Genomic DNA, 20226 nt, shown 5'->3' on the forward strand with positions numbered 1-20226 from the left:
ATGGTTAGATTTCCGGTTGGTTTCAGACTACATGGTACCATGGATTGCTAGCATGCTAACCAAATTTTTATTCTGATAAGTGTGGTCTTCATCAAGGTACTTTGTGAGCCTTAATTAGGCTTGGACCTTACAGAGACCTGTCTTTGCCAGCAACACTAAAGCCAACTGGACAAGGTGGGAAAAGCATCGTAGAGAATGGGTAGCTGGGGGGACTTCTATATAGCTGCATTTAATACAAAAAAGTCACATACAAAGTGACATGACTGTTACTTTATGATCTGCCACAATGCATTAAGCATTATACCCCTATAGTTTTACTTGCATACTACATTTCTGCCAGGATATGACTATGTTAATATGACAATGACAATGTTAATTTATTCATCTATTTTTTCCCCCCAGGCATTACCCGAAGCAGTCGTTCACCACCGTGGCAGATACTCCTGAAAACCTTCGACTGAAACAGCAAAGTGAATTACAAAGTCAGGTAATAACATACACAGAGAAATTCATCGAAAAACAACAACAAAACCGTTTAGACTAAATAGTGAAAGGTTTGTCATTGATACGCTCCCTGATATTTCCTGTTATTTCCTCTTCCTAGACAAGAGCTGTATTAAAATTAACTCCCTGTTAACCATACATTAATACAATACAAATCACAGAGTCAAGCACCGTAAATTGTTAATGCTCCGGATATGGTGCTTGGCTCTGTGTCCTTTTTATTCATTGTTTGAACGTAAAGAGTACATTTTAGTAAAGCCCCTGGTCTGCCTGAAGGGTAATTGCCAAAGGAAACCATTTGTGATTTGGTTTGCATGTAGTTTTGTGTAATTGTCACAAGTATGGTATATGCTTTCTTTCGTCTGAGTGTAGGAGATGAGTGTCTGTGTTGTGCCCCCTATCTGAGCACGGTTTCCCTGTTTCTAATTAAAACCAAAGCCTTGTTTTAGGTAATAGAACAATGTACCAATATACCTGTTATTGTCTGTAACCTTTAAACTGAGCTTGAAATTAGATACCCAACACTTCTACTGCATATCTGGTTACTATCTGCTCTATATGTCATATGTTTCTAAAATGCTTATTCCATGTTGATCTCAGGCCTAGTTATCATGGAGATAGCATGTGCATAGTGCAGCAGATGTGTTTAAGGGGTGGTGGTAAGGGCGTATTAGTGCATATATATGGTGTGTTATATATTTGTGAGAGATTTAATTGTTCCCCAGGCAATTATATGGAGATATGACAGTGGGAAGACTGTTTAAGCTCTTTAGTGCTATGCAAGTGAATGAGAAAGGTATTGCTCCCATCCGATATCTAAAGACTTTGCCACAAATATGTCCCAGACATTCTAATTCTGGTATGATCGCAATGACATAATATGAGAACCATGACCCACCCATGAACATTAGAAATAGGACAGGAAATTCCTCCCTTCCCTTCTGATGACAATCACGTTCAATTGCAGTACATTGAATAATTTGGTAACAGTTGCAGTTATTATAGAGAACTATAAAGTGGATCCCTTGTTTCATTTGTCCAGTGTTCTCTCAGGCACACATGATTCGCAGTTACACAAATTCTCAAGCAAAATCAGGACAAGTTATACTAAAGGCTAATTATATAGCTGACTCTAATTTTGGGACATCATGAAGATAACTTTGGCTACAGATTTGTTTCCTCAGAACTGAACTGAATCCTGATGCTATTTCTCATCATCCCCACTGTTTCTTTATCTTGATTTTTAGTTGATAATTGGAAAATAAATTTACTGGGCATCTTGTTCAAGAGATAATGTGGTTCTAGGTGTGCTGTAACTTCATTCAGACATAAAAGCCCTCCTTAGTGTCCGATGATGTAAACAGTATACCTTCTTCAGGCCTCGTATTTCGATTGTGTGAACATTCCAACAACAGGTTTGGTCCATGTGGACACATTTCACTTACCACAGGCAATGACGCTATCAACACATTGGTAGGTTAGCATCAGGCCAAGAAGATAACAGGCAATATGGTAGGCAATGATAACCCTACGGAAGCTGGGACTTTGACAGTATTGTAACACAAAAAGGTAGTAACCCTAGAACATATGATGATGTCAATTATTTCATAAAAAAAGCTTTTTTTTGGAATCTCTAAAGAAAGGACTTTTGAGGTTGCCAAACGATGCGTCTTGTTCTCTTTTGGCCCAATAAAAGAAAAAATCTTCAACTCCATTGTTGAAAAATAATCAAATATATATCACCCACAGTGCTCTGGCTGTGACTGAATACCCTTCTATGCTTTCTCTATGTGATCTATAACCAATACTGTTGGCCAACTGCAAATCTATGCTTAAACATAGAAACATAGAATGTGACGGCAGATAAGAACTATTCATCCATCTAGTCTGCCTGTTTTTCCTGATTCATGTGGCTTGCAGTGGTTTAGCACGTACATAAAGGCGATTGAGGATGAGGTACCGTAGAGCCATATCATTGGGCTTGACTCGTTGTGTGAATCTGTTTTCACTTGGAATATATAAATGTAATACAGAAAGTTTGTATTTTCTATAACAAGGCGTGTGTTATAAGGACACTAAGAAGATAAATGAATACAATATTTATGTACAATAGTGATATATATGTCCCATTTCAGAAAACCTAAATAACAAATTGCAAAAGGGAAAAAGCTCCCCCCAAAAGTCCTGTTAAATTTAGTCCACGTTCTAACCCCCCTTTCATAAGATGTTCTGCGAAATAATACTTATGTTTATGTAACCTTTTCAGTGATTTGTATTCGTCTCAATGTTGTGCTCAGAGCTGTCATTATATATTTTAGGGCATTCAAAATTCAGCTTGCATTCACACACTTCACAAAATCACTTGATGTGATCCTCACCAAAGGATGGTCTGTTACCTCCTGCAGTGATTCATCTTTATATTCATGGCGGCACCTTCTTGAGTATAGTACTGTACATCGCCAACAATGATATTATTCATCTTTCTTAAAGGTATAAAGGCAAATTCTGCTTACAGACAATTTAAATCTCAATAAATCTAAAAATCTAGAACTTATTATGTATCACACAAGGTGGACTTACACAGACGTCATTGGTCATTTGTAGTATGAAATACTGTGTGCCCCTTTGGTTCCATGCATACACAAATATCTACAGATGAACATACACGATTCATTCTACTTTTGTTTCACCAAGATGCTGTATGTATTAATATTTAAACCCAATGCAAATTGCTTCCTTGGCCATGTTTTGTTATATTAGAACAGATCGAATCGGTGACAGTGACCACTTAACAAAACCAAAACAAATCTGGAAATGTCTATATGAATTTTTAATGTTGATATAAAGTTTTCAGAGATGCTATGCATTGGGGATGAATGCTGCTTGAAGAAAGCAAAGTACAAGAGGCAATATAATTATTGCCTAATTTGCCTTTTTTGGGCTATAAGCTTCTCTCTCTCTCTCTCCTCCCTCTCTCTCATATGGTAACAGTGGAAAGCATTGACTCATTACAGATAGGAAGCAGGTACAAGCCCTTTATTGCATGAAGGGGAGATTCTAACCGCAGTTGTGTATCAAGTTAGTAGATTCCAACAATAAAGATTGAGCTTTGATCTCTGCCTTGCACCTGAGAGAAATCAGTGAGGATTTTGCACTTTTGTGACCAGAAATGCTTTGTGGTTGGGAGAGGTCTTGGAGAAACAGGTGCACGAGAACCTTTGAAGTGGAAGTAGCCTCTGATCAAATGGAAAAATATCCTTTGATATTATGTATATCAAAAGAGATACAGGGAGCTCATCCATATTACATTAGAAATGTTATCTAGAAGGGGAGATTTTAATACCAGGTTACCAGCAACAAACTTTTCAACCCCATTACTAGTCTAATTCCTTCTACTTATTTGTTCTAAGGAAAATTTTATATATACACTCACTATATGCCATTACAGGGGAAATAGCTCCATGGACATATATAAGTTGGATTCTACCACACAGGCAGTCCAGAGCTGAAATGCAGGGCAGATTTCCAGTGCATGAGGGAACCAGCAACCTCAAACATAGGATTCAGCCTTCATGGTCCTAATCAGTGGGGTCCGGTGGGAATCCCTTAAGCACAAGTGAGCGAGGAGTGAGCCCCAAGAGATCCCCGAAGAGTGAAATACCATACACCCTCTTGTTGTCTTGTCCATGGCAAACAAAACAGCTGAACATTTAGACTTTATTACAGGTTTTCCCCAGATCGTAGAAGCCCCGAGACATCTTGGTGTAGAAGTAGGCCTCTTGAAACTGTCCGTAACCTATTGTTAATGATATCTGTAATGTTTTATTGCCAAGCACATTCGTTAACATATTTTGAGCAAATTTATTTTGAGTTTATTTGCTTCCTATTATATGTGGACACTACAAGCACTAATTTCCCACATTTAATAACACAGGCACTTAGATCCTAAACAGAAGACATATATGTAGGGAGGGAACCCCTTAAACAGCATGCGTGGGGCCCCAGGATTTTGTGTTACCCCATTTTCTGACTATATGAGGACACATTTTAGGTCTGCAAGGCAGAATCTCTATATCAGGCATGTCCAAACTTTTTTCGAAGAGTGCCAGATTTGATGAAGTGAACGTGTGCGAGGGCCGACCATTTTGCCTGACATTTTCTGAACCATTAAAATGAAATGCAAATTAACTATTTTATGCAAAGTTTATTGAAAACGGCATACCACATCTATCCCTTTCTCACTCTCCTTTTTCAGCAACCGCTCGGCACCCCTTGGGCCCCACTGACTGGCAGAACTCCAGGGCCTGGTCGCAGTCGCGACCCCGGTAATTCCGCCACTGCCTACAATTTCTTCATCAGATGCCCTTGTGGCTGTGTGTGCCGGCGCAGGGAGAAGGAAAGCCCAAATCTAGCGACGTCCGAGATCGCAAGATTTGGGCTTTCCTTCTCCCTGCGCCGGCACACACAGCCACAAGGGCATCTGATGAAGAAATTGTGTAGGGGAGGGCAGGGGCGTACCTAGAGTATTTGGCACCCGGGCGGATCCTGTATGTGGCACCCCCCCCACACACACTTTAAAACTACCTGGCCGAAACTGAATATGACCCCCCACACACACCATAAAAAAATCTAACACTTTTATTTAAAGTAAGTAACACACCAAAATAGGACAAAACAATTAAATAACAATATATATATATATATATATATATATATATATATATATATAATTGTTAACAGCAATCACATTCCTATCATGCCCAGGCATACCCAGATTCCAGGAGGCAGTCACAGACTTGGCATGATAGGAGTATGATTGCCTTATCTACCCCTTCACGCTCCCTTCTGCCCTATCTACTTCTTCTCACTCCCTTCTCCCTATCTACCCCTCCTAACGATCTACCCTCTCCCTCTTTGAAGTTCACTTACCTTTCAGGAGTCCTGCGGTGGGGGTGCAAGGCCTCTGTCTCCCAGCTCTGCCACTGTATGGAACAGTATAGAGTGATGGGAGTTATGATGTACTTTAGAGCATAATTATATAATGAAAAATACATTGGAAATGGTACAGCATAACATCCATCACTCTCACACATTTACCAATCCACACGCATACCAATCCACACGCATACCAATCCCCACACACATACCAATCCACACACACATACCAACACACACACATACACCAATCCACACACATATACCAATCCACACGCATACCAATCCACACGCATACCAATCCACACGCATACCAATCCACACACACACCAATCCACACACATACACCAATCCACACACATACACCAATCCACACACATACACCAATCCACACACATACACCAATCCACACACATACACCAATCCACACACATACACCAATCCACACATACCAATCCACACATACCAATCCACACATACCAATCCACACATACCAATCCACACACATACACCAATCCACACACATACACCAATCCACACACACACACCAATCCACACACACACACCAATCCACACACACACACCAATCCACACACACACACCAATCCACACACACATACCAATCCACACACACATACCAATCCACACACATACCAATCCACACACATACCAATCCACACACATACCAATCCACACACATACCAATCCACACACATACCAATCCACACATATACCAATCCACACACATACCAATCCACACATATACACTAATCCACACATATATACCAATCCACACATATATACCAATCCACACATATATACCAATCCACACACATACCAATCCACACACATACCAATCCACACATATACACTAATCCACACACATACACCAATCCACACACATACCAATCCACACATATACACCAATCCACACATATACACCAATCCACACACATACACCAATCCACACACACATACCAATCCACACATATACACCAATCCACACACATACACCAATCCACACACATACACCAATCCACACACATACACCAATCCACACACACATACCAATCCACACATACATACCAATCCACACATACACATCCACACACATACACCAATCCACTCTCACTGTATGCTTTCCTACCTTTCCTCTTTTCTCCTTACAGCTCCTTTTCCTGCTCTTCGCTCCTCTTCTTCTTCAGTTCTTCTGTCTTCTTCCGAGGGCACGGGGTTCAGAGGGCACGGACAGCGGTGGGCGCGGCTTCAGTGTTGTGCGCCGGGATCTGACAACAAACCCCGGCGCACAACAGCTGTTGCCGCGTGGATCGCAAGGGAGCAGTATCGGAGGTCTTTACCGGACATCCGGCTCCCTTGAGTGATTTTAAGCCGGATGTCCGGTAAATACCTCCGATACCGCTCCCTTGCGATCTGCGCGGCAACAGCTGTTGTGCGCCGGGGTTTGTTGTCAGATCCCGGCGCACAACACTGAAGCCGCGCCCACCGCTGTGTGTGCCGGCGCAGGGAGAAGGAAAGCCCAGATCTCGCGCTTTCCTTCTCCCTGCGCCGGCTGATGACGCCAAGTCCCGTGGCTCACTTGGGGGCCGCATCAGTCCGGAACGCGGGCCGCAATTGGCCCGCGGGCCGGACTTTGGACATGCCTGCTCTATATGCAGTATGTCTTTATGCAGCAGTTCAGGTTATGTGTATCAGAAGAAGAAATTGACCCTGGAATTACCAGAATATCACTGGGGTCTACTTTATTTTATTCTAAGTTTGCACGCGCATAGAATTGATCTGAAGCAGAATGAGTTTGAATAATATTGTTACCCTCTAAAGAGAGATCTGTTCACCTTAGAGGAATTGAATTAAAATCTACTGGGAGACGTCTCAGGAATAAGATTATGTTTACTAACAGCTTGCAGCACCTTCGAGGACTAAAATGCCTGCCAAGCTTGCAATGTGATAAACTGGACCTTGTGAAACACTTTTGAAACAGCAATAAATTATATGACTTATTCCCCCCAAAAATTGTTCTTTGATTCAATACAAAAATTATGTACAATAAAGGAACATTTTTTTAATTTGCCTTTTTTAAGCCAATTGCCATATTCTTTGTCGTTCTTCATAGAATTTCTGCAAACAAATAAGAAAACGCCATGCAAAGAGAGTACACCCCAACTATTTGCCCATGTCTACTACTTGGAATATAGATTCAGTTGAAGTAGTACAGACGTAGTATGAATTTAAACAAAAACTAGGGATGTGCATAAAGCTATCCTTATTTATATACAGTATTCATGAAGACCTAATGTGGCCAATCGGTTCTTTTCTGTCATCGCTTTCTAGAAAAGGAAATTACCAATTAAAATTGGCAAAATAAAACAATTACCAATGGCTCTTGCGAATTTACAATCTATAAGCATATGAGACTTTATTGCTTATGTTTATTTACTAAAATAATAGTTGGCAGCCGTTGTTCCAATTGCACCATGCTGTAGGAAGGTACATCCCTGGTTGGCTCTCCATAATGCGTAGTTAGAATTAAGTGTATTAGCTTTGGCCTTTGATAATACACAGATTATACGCTAGACGCTCCTGCTTGCTCACCTGAAACATTTTCAGTTTAATTATGTATTTCCTTTTTATTAGAGTTTCTTCTACTTTACTTCACTATTGGCCAATCCTATTTAGCTTCAGGTTTGTATAATGTATAACTATCATGGGGGATCTTCCTAACACTATACATGATACAGGGCTGACCTAGCTTCCTAACACTATATATGATACAGGGCTGACTTGGCTTCCTAACACTATACATGATACAGGGCTGTCCTGGCTTCCTAACACTATACATGATGCAGGGCTGACCTGGCTTCCTAACACTATACATGATACAGGGCTGACCTGGCTTCCTAACACTATACCTGATACAGGGCTGACCTGGCTTACTAACACTATACATGATACAGGACTGACCTGGCTTCCTAACACTATACATGATACAGGGCTGACCTGGCTTACTAACACTATACCTGATACAGGGCTGACCTGGCTTACTAACACTATACATGATACAGGACTGACCTGGCTTCCTAACACTATACATGATACAGGGCTGACCTGGCTCTTCTAACAGAAGAAGTTAACTGTGATTAGACCCTGATAATGCATGATGGAGTCTGAAAAATATACCTCATGCCTCATACAGACAGGGTGTTACTGGTCTGAATCCTGCATTCAGCTACGAGGGGGAATGTACTGCGTGCCACAAAACAATGGAGCAGTGCCTTGAGAACCACAACCCCCCTGCTTGTTTCTGTTAAACTGATAGCCATTAAAGTTTAACCCGTGTTATTTTAGCCCTGACTTATAAAACCAGTTTCAATAAACTTTCATCATATAACACGCTGATGGCTATGTCTCTATAGCTGCATCACATAGACAGGTTTAGATGGGTTTGCAGGTGAGGGCCATCACAGTAAGCTTCTCAGGCAAGGGTACATCTAGCCCTACATAACGCATAGTTATATTGGAGAGAAATCTTTCCCCCTATCAACTATACATTGCACAGGTCTGCGAATGTTCCATTAGCATGCTAACCATAAATGACCATGGGTACTTTGTTTTAGCCAGTTGTGAATACACGCTGACAGCTTTTATTTTCATATTTTTTTTTTTTTTCATTCCCCTTTCCATTCCTCACGCATCAGGGTTTAATATACTGTCATTTTCCTAAAATGCCATCAGGTCAGTAAGCGTTAATAATTCATACTAACCTGGCTCTTCAATAAAGTTGTAATTAAGTTCATTCTGTAGGCACCTTTCTGCTTTCCAAAGACCCACTGAATTTTTCTCTTTGTTTTTTTTGATAGGGATCACTTGATTTGTCAAATTCCGCATACAGAATTTATCAAATACAAAGATAATCTCGCAGTTCCTGTTTCTAAGACTGGTTTATATTTGTACATCTTTGTTTGTTATGAATTTACTGTGCCAATCTGCCTGTGTTCTTCTTAGCATGGTAAACACATGAAGGATTAGTCACTTCTCCAAATTTGTACAAATGGCTCAGATTTCTTTCCAGTTAATCAGGATTCCTAGCTATGGTTAATCGCCAGTTAAAATAATAGTAACATTCTATTAGAAGCATTAATTTTGAAGTATTTGGGTTCATAATTGTAAAGTAGCAACAGATTTTACATTTACGAAATCCATAGGAAAAGTCAAGCTTAATGCACGGGAAGCGATGGCAAGCCATTTGCACTTAGTAGATTACACGTTGTTTATAATTACATGTAGCTAAAACACCATGTGGTCCAATTTACTAACAAATATCTACCTGGGCTTCCCGTACTCATTTACTCCTGTTTTAAACAATTATAGTTACACTCCACAAATTATAACTGATGTGGCTTTTAAAATGTATGCGTTCTGCTAGAAAGTAGGTTTGAGTGTGTAATTCTTCTGCACTCCTCAATTCTTATGCTGTAAGGTTGTTAAGCTCATCTAGTAATTATATACCGGTAATTTAAATTGCAGTCTAAATGATCAGTATCTTGGAGTATTTATGCATGGTTTCTCTTAAAGTCTTAGTGCTTATTATTGTAAGGCTTACATTTTCTGGCACAGTGCAGGTGATAAAGTAATATCTTTTGGTAAATTTGAGGATTCACACAAAGCCACTAAAACGAGGTCTTCCAGTGACGTCCTCTGCCGCGATCGGAGAATCGGGGAGAGGACGTCACTGGAAACGCTCTCATTTTGCAATAAGTTGAACAGTTTATGGTAAAAATCAGTGAGGGTTCTTTAAAATCACCTCTCTGGTTGGGCTATGAAATAGGCAGGGCCAGTTTCTCCCCTTTATGCATTGTTAAATTGTGAGCTAAAACCAGAACTCACTTAAAAAAAAGTATTCTTTTAACCTCCACTTTAGTCGATGTTTCTGCTATAGGAGACAAATGTAATCATTTATTATTAATAGAAATGGGTAACATCTAAGTCTACTAAATGATACTTTTAAATTCCATGATCTGTTTCTTATACATATAGAACAAGACATGTATTCATTAAATAAATAAATATTTTGCAGGTAAAATACAAGAAGGATTTTGAAGACAGTAAAGGAAGAGGATTCAGCATCGTGACTGACACTCCCGAGTTACAGAGACTAAAAAAGACCCAGGAACAGATTAGTAATGTATGTGAAACATACTATCCAGGGTGTGCAGCAGTCATGTTGACCTATGATATTTGTGAGATTATAAATGGTGTCAAATTGTGCGAGTGAGTGTGTGTGTGTGCACAACTGAGTGTGTGTGTGCACAACTGAGTGTGTGTGTGTGTCAGGTTCACAACACGTGCATTCTCTATGCAGCTCAAATTCTCATTTCTTAAATTAAGATACTGACTTTTTATATACATTTTTTAAGAAAAGGAAGCCAGTATGGCATTCTAAATTCCTTACGTTTAGTATGGGTGTATCCATCCCATCACAAAATGTTCATTTAGGGAACCATAGAAACTAGGGCCACCATAATATATTGAATAAATATCATAGAGTTGAAAACCGCTTTTTGAATGTATTTTGACTGTGGCTGGTTGGCTGACAAAGTCAAGTACAACAAATTCAAGGAGCATTTCAGAAGAATATTTTCTGAAGCTGGTCATGTGACATTTGAAGATGTGCCATCCTAAGAACACAGAAAACATTAATTGCAGAAATGTAAAATAATATTAATTAATTTATGAAAACTCTCTCCTACGTTGTCATATCTGGAATTGCTGAGAAGCTGGCCATAAACCCCGGGTCTTCCTTTAAAAGCAGTGGTTGCAATCGTTCTTAATCCAGCAGCTACATGTAACACAGAAGTAAACTTTCCAGGTTCCGGAGGAGGAGGGAGAAACCAAGTCTTGTCTGAAACGCTAAAAAGGTTAAACTTCTGTGTTTATTTCAGTATTTAATCCTAAAAATCACTTTGAACTTATATCTGTCTGCTCTCATGTTGCAAACAAACATGAAAGCTCACACTGCACATATTATCACCTTCTTATTAAATCAAACAAACCCTGGAGAAATGAAGAACGGATTATCCCTATGCTGGAAGATCAAGAAGGTTCATCAACCAACGGTAAATATTCCATATTTTGTCTTTCAACGTAAAAATGCTGTAAAAGCTATAACTGCTTATTTAGCGCGTTACGATATTTATGGGTTTCTGAACAGCTTGTTTTTTTCCAATCAGCTTCCCGTCTAGTAATGTCAATTTTATGAATGGTCAAACTATGATTGTTTAATAATCTTAGTTAAAATGGGTGTGATTAGAGAACTGCTTTCATGTTGGCAAAACGTCCAAAAACCTTTCCTCTGTAAAAAATAAGACTACGTTTCAAGACCATCCGGGTTTGTGTTTATTATGCTTGGAGGCTACAGATGTTTAGGAAGCAACGGCAGTTCACGCCACAACATAGGACTATTATGACAAAAATATTGCAGACGAGCTGTTGACATTCGTCTGATTTACGAGCTACAGCAAGGACGCAAAAATCAAACGCTTTCACCAAAAACTCAATATTTGCATTATTTATATTTTGCATTTGTAACCCATAAGATCAGTTATTGCGATATTCATAAAAACATACTTGTTTTGAAATTAAATACCCTTCTTATTTGGGGTATATGATTTATCTCATTACAGGGCTGCGTTATTTGAATATAACAAATATTTTGGATTACTCAGTGTCTTGTAGGATTCTATCACAGGTTGAAGCTTGGCAGCATTTGCTAAGAGACTAGTTGGGTAAGTCGGTTTCTTCATTTGATATTGTCAAGCAAAACATTGATGTAAAATGATCTGTTGAGCATGTGTGAGCGATTATGTTGTGACTTTTACAGGTATTTAAGTGAATAAGTCCATACCTCTACAAGGCAATATCTGATTTCTTCAGTACACTCCCTAAGTCTTCCTCTTTCTTAGCATGCAGGAAGGGCAGATAAATAATAATAATTTATTATTTTATATATATCACCATCAGATTCCACATCGCTGTACAAAGAGTAGACAGAAAAACCCAATTAGTATATATATATATATATATATATATATAACATAGCAAAATGAAATACAGAAACAGGTGAAGTTGAGCTCAAACGAGCTTACAATCGAGTAATACAATTAATATGAATAATAATGTTTTTCTCTGTTTTCTTCTCTGTAATATTTTTTACAATTATTTCTAAAGGTATCTTTGCATAACAGTAATTTTTTAACCAATACCAAATTGCCATATGTTAAATGACAACACATTATACACCTCCGCATTAAAGATATTTCCTTGATACAAATTGTAATGGTGCACAGTGTCATGTAGCAGTAGTGAAAGCAGACAATAAGTTATGTGTAAGAAAAAGTTTTATATGTGAACCAAGGGTACACAGTTTTCAAAGAAGAAACGATTAGCTAATACTTAATATATGGGACTCAAATCTGGACAGTATTAAAAAGGTTTTGAAAATAGTTCATTAGAAAATGTAAGAATGTCCTAAAAAGATATTATCATGGCATATTGGTAGTCTATGGAATTAGTTCACTTGAAGATGCTCTGGCAGTGAAGGGGCATTGTTCCACATTAGTAGTATTTCTATAACTTCCAGATTTGTCAATAAATTCCATTTGTTTTTGTTTTAATTTCTATTAAAACACAGGTAAAACTTTAGAATTTTGAATTTTTTTAAATTAAATATGGCAACTGTATTCAGAATATATATATCTATTCTACATTAAATTGCATGTACTCAAAAGGGTAAGCCATACTCTGAAATGTAATTTGAGAATCCTCCACCTATATAATGTTTAACATTATTGAATGCATTTAAACCACACTACTGTGTTATGTGCTGTTGATACTTGTGTTACCGTTAAATAACTACTTTATCTCGATTAAGCAGAGTTTGGTAGAAACCGGCATATATAAGTACCTCTGGATTTTTGTATATAGTTCCTTGGTTGTATAAGGGAGAATCTCATAGGCAGGGCTAAAATAAGTTCCCAATATGTTTCAGGTAACAAACCTTTAGTCACTGAATGCGCAGTGTTGCTTTCTCCTTACACTGGATATAATGTGTAGGGAAGGAACGAACCCAGCAGAGATTACGTCTGTTATACTGTTACCAAAAATTATTAAGTCACCTTTTGTAAAAGTCCATGTGGGCTTGAGGAGGTGAAAATGATCAATTGTATCTTCCCTTTCTGACTATGGATCTTATAGAATGTTCTTCTGTACAGTATCTGGTGGGGAAGACTGACTTGGCTCACATATGGACTTAGCTTGTCCGTTAAGACTCTGACTTTCATAGTATTTGAAGCAAGTACCTTCCTTTTACTGGATCAGTGAGGCTTCTTATATGGATTGAACATTTAAATATTAAGGCAAACAGTATTAAACAGCAATGGCAGCAGTGAAGGGAAATATTTGTAGGCAGCCGTCTCATAAATACTTCTAGCAGTAGTATAAACATTATAATTTAGACCAGTGGTTCTCAACCTTCCTAATGCCGCGACCCTTTAATACAATTCCTCATGTTGTGGTGACCCCCAACTATAAAATTATCTTAGGCGACCCCTGTGAAAGGGTTGTTCGACCCCCAAAGGGGTCGCGACCCACAGGTTGAGAACCACTGATCTAGACCCCCAGTGACCCTTTATTTGCCACCAATGTGCTCCTGTGGAACCAAGGTGTTCATGATGAGAAACCCCATGACAATAGATGGTCTCTTGAAGTTTGGAGCAGGGTAGCTCATTGTTAAGGGCCATAATCCTTTTTTGAGCAGCTAGATTCTGGGTACCTACTGATGACACATTCACACTAAAGCGATGGAGAAATATAATCATTGAGTTACACATCACTAAAACCATTAAAGTGTTACAGGGCTGTGACATTCTAAGAGCATAACTAGTTGGGATTTCCCATTGGCCCTTGTGATATAGTGTATCCAATCCATACCGTACCCTCTGGGTCTTTTTTTGATGGTAATCAATTCTGATATTTCCCCTTCCTCTGGGACGTAGCCAGTTGCGGTACCAGTGCCCTTTCTTGTTGTTATTCTTTATACATCATTATACTTCGACTAGGCTAAAATAATTGTAGTGACATTTATGTGTTCCTGTTTACAGTAATATTTATTTTGATACAAGTGCTTACAGGGGAATGTGTTACATATATGTTGTAGAGCTCTCATTTTGGGACTAGTGCAAGGCCCTAGACTATGAACACTGATTCATTGGTATTGGTAGAAATGGTCACTGTCAACTGCATTTACCTGGTATTTACTGTGGCACCGAATAAAGCCTGTTTAATCACACAGAAGCCTTTAAGAAGCATTTTTATTTTCTATGACAACAACCTATTAGTGGCTGCTTTTGTGTCACAGGGCTTATTAAAATTTCACAAATGAGACATAATTTTACATCATTAAAACATTACTTCTGGGAAAGGTTTGGGGGGTAAAACAGTACTAAGAATGGTGTATTTAGTGCTGCAGTGTGCTACAAAACTGTTAAATTTAGCAAATTAGTGGAAAATCAACTTGAATTGACTTTCAAACGGTACGCATGTAAACCACCAAATCATTTTACAACAAGGATTCTATACACACAGAGATGGATAAACTACAAACCACTTGTTTATCGCTATAGCAAAACCAACAGTTTATATGGCTGGCATTCTTATTCCAGAACCCATTTTTTTATATTTAGAATAGAAATCAGGAAAGCAGTCGCCAGTAGCAAGGGAACTAAAAATACAGAATTATTCTGTCCCTCCTGTGATATGGCTGTTCTCAAAAGGGACACCTGGCGTGGTTTATGAGTTAAGGAAACAAGATCTACTTGAGAAAATGACTAGATGGTTTCCAGGGGAATTCTCCTGTTGAAAACACTCTCATGATCTAAATAGCCTTGTTGTGTTCAGAGTCTTTATGCACTCCCAGTAGCTCTGGTGAATGTTAAAATGCGGTGTCTTATTCTTGCAATCTGGCAAACAGTGAACTCGAAAAGTTTCAATTGTATCCTTTGGCATTTGCATGCATCCGGTGAAGCCGCTGCTCGTTACAGGAATTTTTAAAAAAGTCAAGAATTCTAATTATCATCATTAATCTAATGATAATCATGTCGGCATTATGAATGTTCTATTTGGCTACTTTTACGTGTAGGGTTGAAATTGTGTAAAAGTAACTTTATATTCACAGTCAAACTATCCTAAAACGTACTCTGAGTGAAATTTAGGACAGTCCAGCTAAGAGAGATTAAAGAAGATACAGCCCCACCAATGAAGAACGCATATTAGAGTTCTTTCTAAATAGTTTAATATGCATTTTTTACCTAAAAAAACCCCAAAACACTTACGTACCGCACACAGCTCCCTCCATAATCAACTTTGTTGTGCTTAACGCATCTCCTACAAGCCAAGGAGCTAGGGGCGAGGAAGGAGAGCAAAGGCATTAGGAGGATTCGGCAGATCAAACCTTACTTAGTCCACAGCCTTGTCCTATGTTCGTGATAGCCTTAATAAGCATTCTATTGACAACCCAATTTCTGTTGGATGGGTATTTGGCTTAGTGAAGAAATATTTCTGATTCTAAAAATGAAAAAAAGTGCATTTAGCCTAATGCGCCTTGTGCACGCTTGATTTTTAGTGCTTAGCAACAAGAGTGGAAGCATTTTTGACCTAGAATAAAATATACCAGCAGTATTTTTGACTTAGAAGAGCAGAATGTATAGCAAAACTCAGCATTGATTTAGGGATCTTTATATCTCGTCTCGTGCCCTTCCCACTGACTTATTTCAGGTTGTTAAGTTATCAATTTTCTCCTAAAAGAGACTAAGCTAAGCCCAGGAAGTATTCCTCTGAAGGTTAATCTAGTCCTATCTGGTAATGGGCAAAGCATGCTTCGGGTAGTACCAGTAGCTCTGAACATTTAATTCTAAAAAACACAAGCATTAAATAAGCTTTTCTAGTTTCTGTGGCAATCATTGCTTACATTTATCTGTGTTTAAGAATTATTTCTCGGAAGGGCTGTACATTCAACAATACTAGAAATGATGGCTTCTAATGATACATTTTTGTTAAAGTGGTAAATTGCAGAAGAGGACCTATACAGCCATATATTGCTTATCCCGCCACTACGTAAAAGGACCCCATGTTTGGCGAGTCCTATCTCATTTTTCCTGGCTATATTGCTTACCAAGAAACTGAATCCTTGGAATTACACTGTATTTTAACACAAATAAGCAATGTAAAGGCTTCTATCGACACTATTAATGAGGCACATGTGTGGCAGGTAGGCTGCTCAAGCCTAAGGTTTGACCAGAACCTGCAAATATGTAAAGCGCAAAACTATATACAAAAAGGGGAGCAATAACCTAAAAAGCATAAAAGGCACACATATTCAGATTCCTGGGTCACTGCTAGAATAATAATGACCAATAAGTACACAAAACAAAGCAAGAATTCAGCACATCCCCAGCAGATAATTTCCTGAATGATAACATACGTAAGCTTTCAATTCATATGGACTACCTTTTGAGATGTTCAAATAATGACGTCCTTCCCCATTTAGACAATGAATTCCCTTTGTGCCTCAGCGTTTCCAAGGTGCTGCACCTGGTTTGTGTGACATGGAAGCTTTGGTTTTTGTGTGATTAATAATTTATTCCAGGCAGCGAAATTGCAAAGAATATAACATTTATACAGTGGCGGAACTACCGGGGTCGCAGGGGTCGCGACTGCGACCGGGCCCTGGAGTTCTGCCAGTCAGGGGGGCCCAAGGGGTGCCGAGCGGTTGCTGAAAACGACCGCTCAGCACCTCTTGGGCCCCCCTGACTGACAGAAATCCAGGACTCCTCTGCTCCCCGCCGCCTGCCTCAGCGCAGTGTTGGGAGTGTGAGGTGTTTGTCTCGGGTGCCGGCGCTTCACGTTGAGCGCCGGCATATGACGTCATATGCCGGCGCTCAGCAGTGAAGCGCCGGCACCCGAGACAAACGCCTCACGTTCCCAACACAGGAGTTGACGGTAAGTGATCTACAAAGGGGGTAGGGAGGGAGTGGGTAGATCGTGAGAAGGGGGGGTAGGGAGGGAGAGGGTAGATCGTGAGAAGGGGGGGTAGAGAGGGAGAGGGGAGATCGTGAGAAGGGGGGTAGGGAGGGAGAGGGGAGATCGTGAGACGGGGGGTAGGGAGGGAGAGGGGAGATAGTGAGAAGAGGGGGTAGGGAGGGAGAGGGGAGATAGTTAGAAAGGGATAGATGGGGGGCCTTAACAGATTCTCGCACCGGGGCCCTGAGGTTTCTAGTTACGCCCCTGCATTTATATACAACGCTCCTGTAGAATTAGCAGAAAATTATTTTGCGTCCAAATAAAAAAAGAATAACATTTTTTATTTTGGAAATAGTGGCAGAAGTTCATTTACACAAATCCAATTTAACAAACTGTAGAACGCGTTTTCCCTAAAGTGCGCCCTTTAGCAAGTTTCAAGGTGAAGATGTAGTTAAATGGTCAATTTCCAGTGTAATTTGAAGAACAGCTTCTCCTTTAGGCTGTGCAGAGCCAGTAAGGCAAATTCATATTTATTTAAACTAATTCCATTGTGCCCATGGATAAGTGAATGAATTTACAAGTACAAATGGAGGTAGAGTTCCGGCGTTGTCATTTTATCAGCTTGAGTATATTTATAAAGATACACAGGGAGAAGTGTTAGCTCAATTTACAAATGCTCATAGCGTTTCCAGCTAAAGATAGTAACTGGCATTTTATCGCCTCTGTTTTTGGCATCTCTGTAGAATTTCAATGAAATGATTCAAACCATTGTTCCCGTCTTCTGCCTCTCAATCAACAGCCTGCCCCAGGCTGCTGGGAACAATGATAACATCTGGGATTACAAATCGATACAGGGGGATCGATATACACACGCATTACCTTTCACAAATAATGAATTCTAATTGTTTTTGTTTTTTCCACCATAGCCGTTTTATCTAGCGAGCCAGGCTAAACTGCATATAAGTACAACCACTCGTACAACCACTCAGAATTTTTTTTTTTCGGTTTTTATCCTTAAAGGAGAGCACCCTTCACATTTACTATTATCACATTAAAAAATAAGTTGTGAAAATATTGGCTTGTTTTCTGTTTTAAAACAGTTTTAGTTTGAAGATAACATGCTATTTTCAAACAACTGCTTCTTAGCCAAGTTCTAGCTCTGTTATCTTTACCCAAACTACTAGGCAAACACCCCAACTTCTTTTTTTTTTTTTTTTTTTTTTTTTTAAATTCATTCTTTATTGAATATTTCATTTAAAGAATGAATTTAAAAAAAAAAAAAAAAAAAAAAAAAAAAGAAGTTGGGGTGTTTGTCGTCTGAAGGTAAAAACAAGAATGGCTCGGTCATGATCACTCAGCTAGACACACATACCCCCAGCTTTTAGTTAGAATAGCATATTGTATTTTTTTCAATGTCATTCTGCTCAGTTATTGAGCATTTCTTGTGCACACAACAGTGTGAGCATGTGATTGACAGTTGTATTTATTTTATTCATAGTCCCATCAGTTCAATAGCTTTTACCATGTGGTCCTGAAAAATGATTTTATTCTACGGTGTCAAACTCAACCTTTCATTTCTATCGAGTTTTATTATACACTTGGAAGATGAGTCAGAAATTCTAAGTTTAAGTGCGTATGGTTAAAATGTTAACAAAATAATGATGCAGATAAAACAAAATGGACATTTAGTTTAAAAAATGTATCAAGACTACCTTAAAGTGGAAGGCAGTATGGCAGCATCTGGCTTACATTCATGGTTACGTGAGATAAAATCAAAAATAATACCACCAGTTAGTAACAGCTACTTTTGATGGTTCAGATAATCGCTAGTGAAATTAGCCTCTTAAAAACCCATGGTTACAATGATTCTTTAGGACAAAAAACTAGAACCTTGGCTGTAGTGACATTTTCCAAAGGGCTGCATCTGTAGCTTCCATTAGAGGGCAGAAATCCATCAGCAGATTTGGCTTTGGAACCAAATTTAAGCTCTTTTGGATTGTTACTTTGAGTCCTTTCATAGCCTGTACTATCATAAGGTCCAACTTGGAGTTTGCTGCCTTATGCCACTACAGAAATAAAAAAATGCCATCAACCTGATTCTACACCATAAGGCCACTACAGACCTCAAATAGGAACCTAAACAACCTCTTCAGTGAGGAGCTCTTGGTATCTATGTGAGCTATTAAAGCTCTGTGTACTTCATTCTGATCTCCTGTGTATGACCTGGGCTACATTCACGATCCAGATTTGTGTACCAGACCCCGGCGTGTCCCAGACTTACCTACCTGCCCAGCCGTTTCCAAGCCGTGTGCCCTGCCTGAGGGCTTCCAAGTCGTGTGCCCTGCCTGAGGGCTTCCAAGTCGTGTGCCCTGCCTGAGGGCTTCCAAGTCGTGTGCCCTGCCTAGGGCTTCCAAGTCGTGTGCCCTGCCTGAGGGCTTCCAAGTCGTGTGTGCCCTGCCTGAGGGCTTTCAAGTCGTGTGTCATGCCATTCTGAGTTCCCCTGTCCTCGCTACAGTTCCCCTTTATTATTCGACTCCAGTCCTGCTTTTCTGTCTGTTGTGTGTCTGTACCTACCTACCAGTCATGATGCATCAAGGGGTACAGACAGAGACCCTGGGCAACTGGGCTCCTACCTGACCTGCTTGCCCGGGTCCTGACAGAACCTTCCAAAAGCCATCTGCTAAGACTTGCCTCATC

At 39.4% G+C, this 20226-nt stretch overlaps 2 protein-coding genes across 5 annotated transcripts in view; one reads left to right on the top strand and one right to left on the bottom strand.

Annotated features, from left to right (window-relative positions):
* The window catches only part of NEBL (nebulette), an 83439-nt gene that overhangs the window by 26634 nt on the left and 36579 nt on the right, over window positions 1–20226 (top strand). For 2 of the 4 annotated variants that reach the window (XM_053468189.1, XM_053468190.1), the window contains exons 3-4: window positions 403–487; window positions 10532–10639. In XM_053468189.1, coding sequence (XP_053324164.1) covers window positions 403–487; window positions 10532–10639 — 193 coding nt within the window. Of the gene's footprint in view, window positions 1–402; window positions 488–10531; window positions 10640–12137; window positions 12240–20226 lie in introns of those variants that run through there. The other 2 variants (XM_053468187.1, XM_053468188.1) reach the window with 1 other exon arrangement.
* Window positions 13420–20226, bottom strand: part of PLXDC2 (plexin domain containing 2) — a 286125-nt gene continuing 279318 nt past the window's right edge. The window contains exon 15 of the transcript XR_008354366.1: window positions 13420–13440. The gene's annotated coding sequence lies outside the window, so the exon portion shown is untranslated. The remainder of the gene's footprint in view (window positions 13441–20226) is intronic.

This window comes from Spea bombifrons, chromosome 5 (assembly GCF_027358695.1).
Source record: "Spea bombifrons isolate aSpeBom1 chromosome 5, aSpeBom1.2.pri, whole genome shotgun sequence".
NCBI lineage: Eukaryota > Metazoa > Chordata > Amphibia > Anura > Pelobatidae > Spea > Spea bombifrons.